The 6,889-nt window shown below is 33.9% G+C and overlaps 1 protein-coding gene across 1 annotated transcript; it reads left to right on the plus strand.

Annotated features, from left to right (window-relative positions):
• Nucleotides 1-4,947: 4,947 nt before the first annotated feature.
• LOC112510245 (taxadien-5-alpha-ol O-acetyltransferase-like) lies at nt 4,948-6,345 on the plus strand. The gene has a single exon (XM_025115585.1). The coding sequence runs from the start codon at nt 4,948-4,950 to the stop codon at nt 6,292-6,294; it is 1,347 nt and encodes a 448-aa protein (XP_024971353.1). The 3' UTR covers nt 6,295-6,345.
• Nucleotides 6,346-6,889: the final 544 nt, after the last annotated feature.

The raw sequence follows: 6,889 nt of genomic DNA on the forward strand, positions 1-6,889 counted from the left end.
GTTTTGAGCTTGGCTCCAAAGGTTATAAGTACCGGAGGTCTCAGGTTCAAATCCAAGGAAGAATAAAAATCCCCTTGTGGCCACAAATGTTCAAATGCGATGACTTTGAGCTATCTGCAAAGCAGGTGGTCGCCCTAAGATTAGTCGGCTCGCAAAGCGGGTTGGATATCTAGGTTAATCATATATATATATATATATATATATATATATATATATATATATTAACAAACCGTAACGTAAAAATAAACATTAATACGTCCTAACAAACTTTTACATGAAAATAAGTGAACATCAACGTATATTAACATACGTTAATATACATTCCTATAAATTACCTAGAAAATAAATGTTAACATACATTAACATAATCGGTCTACCTAATTTAGATGCAGGAAACACAACGACAAACCAACCCTGATCCTTCAGAAAGGCAACACACATCAGGGCTCAAGGATCAATATGTGTTGACTCAAAATATCTTACATTTTCATCATAAGTATAATTTATTTTCATCATGAATAAAATTGATGATAAATTTATATTATGATGATATTCATTGTAAATATAATATACATAATTGGTTTCTAGATTCTCAAAAAATTTACTGTATCCAACACACATGCGAACCGACTAATCCCAGGGCCACCTGCTTTGTGGGTAGCTTGGAGTCAACGCATTTGAACATCCGTAGCCATAAGGAGATTTTTATTACTCTTTGGATTTGAACCTGAGAGCTTCCGACACGTTTGACCTTTGGAGTTCAAGTTCAAACCAATTAGACATCACCCTTATGATTATCGTGTAAACCATTAGTCATAAGGGTTCTTTGATTGTTTTAAGAAAACCTTTGAATTAAAAAACATTTTATATGATAAACAACGTTATAATCATACAATACGCAATAAGATAACAAAAGTCTACCAACATTATAAAAAACATGAAAACACTTAGCAAGTACTAAGTAGTATTTAGTGACTTTAATACCATGTGCCATTCCTCAAGAATTCACATGGTCCTACATATTAAAGCTCAATATATTGTTATTTATTTCCAACTACCAATTGTTCTCACACACACACACATATATATATATATATATATATGGAGGTGAGTTATTATGCAATCCTTTACATTTGTATAACCAATACAACTCAATATTAACCGTTCATTTAATTTGATGAATATGTGATTTCATAAGAGTATTGATTGTTTTCTAATATAAAGTATTGATCATAATTAATGAACTCTAGTCATCTTCCATAAATATCAAAATAATAATAAATGAATTCTCATCATTTTCATAAATATCTATACTATATTATAAAGCATTTGACAAAAACTCTTAAAAAACCAATTTTTTTTTGCGTAAAGTACTGTTTATTAATGCATATTACTTAAAACTCAATATTACAAATAGATTGTGCGTAAGTACAATTTATTAAAGCTCCATATCTGAATTCGTGTAACTAACTGTAGATAAACATAATCAAATATAGGATAGACATCTCATTTTAAACATAAAAAATCTAAAATATAATTAAGATAATCATTGAGTTATAACAGAATACTTAATTATTATTTTTATAAAATGTAATATTATTAAATCAAAAATAAATTATTTCATTATTAAACTTAAATTAAATTATAAAAAAAAATTACATAAATTACATAAAAATGAGAACTTTTAAATAGTTGATTTGAACATTGATATATATATTTTTATGATATTTTCAAATTTATATTTTATTCCAAAATAAAATCATTATTGTTTTCTTAAAAACACATAAAATCGTATTATAACATCGACAAAGACAAAGAATAAAACAGAACATTAAAATCGAGATGTATCTCGTTGTATTACACGAGTACCCTTCTAGTCTTAATTAATGAGGTTGCATTGGTTGTACAAATTAATATGATTACATTTGAAATATATTCTCTCTATATATATATGTTTAATTTAGGAGTTAAATACATTGAAGAATAGAGAACTGCCGCCACGTCCAATAATTACAACACTCCCACTCCTTAATTAAAATAAAAATTATTGACGTTACAAAGTTAATATCCATTCAATTAGGTTGTGGTTGACACAATTATATATGATCACTTAATTTATTAGAATATTATTTTATGTATAACGTTTCAAAATTACCAGATTTTTTATAGTAAGATCAGTAACATAATTGAGCTAGCTTATACATGCCACAATGCCGTTAATTGATGCACATTGTTTGTTCTTATCGTGTTCTTTGTACTTGTGATGTCGGATGCAAATAAATAATAAGTTGCGACATTGAATATTTCAAAAAGGAAAACCCGATGTAAATGGTTACATACAAATACCAAAGAATCATAGAAGAATACTAGAAGAAAGGGTTGTTTGTTTACCTCATATATACTAGTTTCATTTAAGAGGTAATCTCTGAACCATTAAGAGGTAAATTTTGTTTGACACAAAAAAAGTCTATCATTTAATAGTTCTAAAACCCACTGAATGATTTTGTATCTTGGACATTCCTTAGCCTTTCAACGTCCTAATTTCATTGTAAACATTTATCAAATAATTATATTTCATTTTGCACTATATCATGAGAGCCTCTTAATCAATCCAACCACTTAATCATTCTGCACCAAATCATTCAGCAACTGCAAAACAACTCATAACATAGAACAATAGTAGCAAAAAATAGAACGATAGAACGTGCTACGCAAAACATAAACATGTCAAACTAGCACAATATTCACATACAATGATGAACAATAGAAAAGGGGGACAATAGATAGAAGAATATGGATATTTTGAAAAGACACATAGTTATAACTAGGGATGCTCATGGATTGGGTTGATCGGGTTGAAAACATTTGAACAACTCAACTCAATGTTTGCGGTTTGGAAAAATCTTAATCCAACCCAACCCCAAACCAAAGTGCAACCCAACCCAACCTGTACGGGTTAGTCGGGTTGATACTTTGGTATATTAAAATATTATTCTAACCTTGAATATGTTATTTCTCTAGTCAAAATTTCTTTTTCATCATCAACCATTTGATACAACTTATCCATATTTCTTACGTATATCACGTTTAGTTAATTTTCTCAATTTACATATATATGTTCACAGTTACTGAACATATATATGAATGAGTTATATAGAGATATGAATAGATTGAAAATATTGGTATATGAAAAGTATACATAATAGTGTAATTGTCTAATGTATATATTAATAAAAATTCAACAATCATATTAAATCCAAGAAATAAAAGGATATCGGGTTAATCGGGTTGGGTTGAGTTCAAATAATAGTAACCCAATATCAACCCAATACCTACGGGTTGACAAATTTACAACTCGATTAGATATCTAGTTGCTTCGGGTTGGGTTATTTCACGTTGGATTGGGTTGGGTTGATCGGATTTTTGAGCACCCCTAGTTGCAACAACATGAGAGTGACGATGACTGACGACAAAAGAGAGCAATTGCATGAGAACAAATGCTATTGGCGATGAGAGGAGATAGCGGTGTGAGCATGATTCAGTTAGAGATAAGAAATAAATTAAAATCCTCAGTCAAATTAGAATCAGAAAAGAAGAAAGTTGATCAAAAGTTAGAACTGAATATTAACAAATAAATTTAACTGATTGATTACACATTAAAATATATAAAAACCGATATGGTTGCTGATATCCAAATCGACGGTTCTATTTGATACAAACTTTATCTTATAAATTCCACACGATTAATAGTAAAATATGAAGTAAAAGAAATTAATGGTACTAATAAATTAAAGCTAATTTAAAAATAAATTAATAATAGATACAAAGTGGTCGTTATGATGCTTTTCTATGCACCTTAAAAGAATTAGAAATCGTCATATACATGAACCGTACCTACTACATGAACTACTCCACATTGTTCTCTAGCCAATATCCTAAACCAAAACTAAACCTTAAAAGACTAAGGGCCGTTTATCAAACACTTACCAGGTAAGTGCTTATCGGTAAAATTTAATATTATTATTACTTTTTGGGTAAGATTTTAGTCCACATAAACGACATCGTATGCAACAATTTACCCGGTAATTAAGCACTTATCATGGTAATAGTCGTCGTCCTCGCTTACCGGGTAAGATTCTTGGTTCTTACCATATTCATCCGGTAAGATAATATGACTTGATAAACGCTTACCCAGGTAAACGTTTGGTAAACGGCCTCTTAATGAAAAAACTACAAAAGAATCGGAAAAAAAATGCCTGCAAGGATATAAAAGACCGCAACAGGATGCTACAAGAAAAATGTGTTTTGTAAGACGTCAAAGTAACTAATTGTGCTATTAAACTGTATTATAAAAATTGATAAAGTGTATTTCATTAGTATTGATATAGTGTTTCTCTTCGATTAAAATTACTCCAAAGGTGAAGATCACTTCTCAACTTTCTCACCGTAATTTTTTTTTATTAACCTGGATATCCAACCCGTTATGCGAGTCGATTAATCTCAGGGTGACCATCTGCTTTGCAGATAGCCCTGAGTCACCGCATTTAAACCTCCGTAGCCACAAATTTTTTTTTATTGTTTCGAGAACAATCGGAATTTAAAACAGTAACAATATGAAAACGTGAATATTTTTTTTGAAGTTTCATAAAGACGGAAGTTCTGTTTTCTAATTTCCTTAAAGCTACCCCGGCGAATCTTTCACAAATCTTGAACAGTTGATACACTTTTTAAAGCTACCCCCAGTCCCCACCCCCTATATCTATCTATATCTATATCTATATCTATATCTATACACACACCCATCCATCTAATACACTAAGCATTACTGCTTGCAAAAACTATATCAACCACCCCCTACATATCTATCTATACGTATATATATAGATGTATGTATATATGTACAAGTCTATAAAGCATTGATTCAGCATTCAGTTTCATAAAGAATCCATGACCAACATGGGAGGCTCCAGCTCTGATGTGCAAGTACAAGAAGCAGTCTTCATTACCCCTTCAGACCCAACTCCTTCTCATCTTCTCAAACTCTCTGCCATTGATTCCCAGCTCTTCTTACGCTTCACCATCGAATACTTATTGATCTACCGCCCTCCCCGCCATCATGGGCCGGCTGACCGGAGTGCCGTCACGGCTCGTGTTAAGGACGCACTGGCTCGAGCCCTTGTCCCTTTTTATCCTTTGGCTGGGCGAGTCAGGGCTCGATCGGATGGCTCCAGTCTCGAGGTTGTTTGTCGAGGTCAAGGTGCAGTCTTCGTCGAGTCTACTGCTGATCATACGGTCTCCGATTTCGAGGTGGCCCCACGGTATGTGACGGAGTGGCGGAAGTTTTTGGCGTTGGAGGTGACGGACGTGCTCAAGGGGGCTCCGCCTTTGGTTGTACAGTTGACGTGGCTTTCCGATGGCTCGGCGGCTCTCGGTATCGGTTTTAGTCACTGTATATGCGACGGAATTGGTAGCGTCCAGTTTTTAAACTACTTTTCCGATTTAGCCACCAGCTGCCGGTACGGGTCGGTGGTTGAATTAAAACCCAGACCCAAACCCATTTGGGAAAGGCACCTTCTTGATCCGACGCCGTATCGCTTACAAACGAGTCAACATCCCGAGTTCAATAGAGTCCCTGACCTTTGCAAGTTCTCGACTCGGTTCAACCCAGATCAACTCACTCCCACCTCGACCACATTTCACGAATGGAGAGTAAACGAGTTAAAGAGTGTTGCAGCCTCGACGAGTCAACTCAGTAAATCATCACTCACTACTTTCGAGGTCTTGTCGGCTCATATTTGGAGAAGTTGGGCCCGAGCATTGAGCTTCCCGCCACAACAATCCCTAAAACTATTATTCAGCATCAACGTACGCAACCGAGTCAAACCGAGTCTACCCAGTGAGTACTATGGCAACGCCATCGTACTCGGTTGCGCTCAAACGACTGTGAAGGAATTAACCGAGAATGGATTAGGCTACGCCACCGAATTAATAAAGGACGCAAAAAACCGAGTCGATGATGGTTTCGTTCGGGAAGTAGTTGAATCAGTGAGTTTGAATCGCGCGAGTCTAGTGCCAGACTCGGTGGGTGTACTAATTTTGTCTGAATGGTCAAAAGTAGGGCTGGAAAGTGTTGACTTTGGGTTAGGGAGGGCTGTTCAGGTGTCCCCCGTATGTACAGACAAGTACTGCATACTCCTGCCCGTACCGGACGATATCCGTTCTGTGAAATCGATGGTGGCCGTACCATCTGTAGCCGTAGGGAAATACGAGTATCTGATCAGAGCCGTTCCTTAAATCGTTGACATTTTTTAGCATGTTTTTAATTGTTTGATTCTAATTGGTGTCAACGTGGTTTTCCGAGTCAATCTCTTTAATTAATTAATTAATTAATAAAAGAAGAGAATGAAGTCGTCACGTGGAATATTGAACACGTGGAATGTGGTGGTGACACGTGGAGGCGGTGATGAGAAGGGATAATGTACTAATGTCGACCACTAAGCGAACATGGTCGCAATATTTTGGGGCTTGTTTCATGGGTTTGCATTATTAACCTTCTAATAATTAATATTATCAAATCATTTTATTGTTCTTTTTAATATAATATATATATATATATATATATATATATATATATATATATATATATATATATATAAGAACCTACTTGAATGATATTGAATCGTCTGCATAATTGGATCGACATGTTTTGTCGTTATATACTAGATTTTAATAAAATAGTTTGATACTTTATACCATAATTCCTACACTTAAAGGTGAAAACCAAATATTCCTATCTAAAATTGACAAAAAAAAGACATATAGAAAAACATGTACTATAATTAATAAATTTAGGGGTTATCTGACAGTTGCTGAATAGTTTGGTGTAAAA

This window comes from Cynara cardunculus (assembly GCF_001531365.2).
Source record: "Cynara cardunculus var. scolymus isolate 2C chromosome LG 3, CcrdV1, whole genome shotgun sequence".
Classification (NCBI taxonomy): domain Eukaryota; kingdom Viridiplantae; phylum Streptophyta; class Magnoliopsida; order Asterales; family Asteraceae; genus Cynara; species Cynara cardunculus.

Bases quoted from the DNA above. Each gene is read 5' to 3' on its own strand.
- LOC112510245 (XM_025115585.1), top strand. From the start codon at position 4,948: ATGACCAACATGGGAGGCTCCAGCTCTGATGTGCAAGTACAAGAAGCA.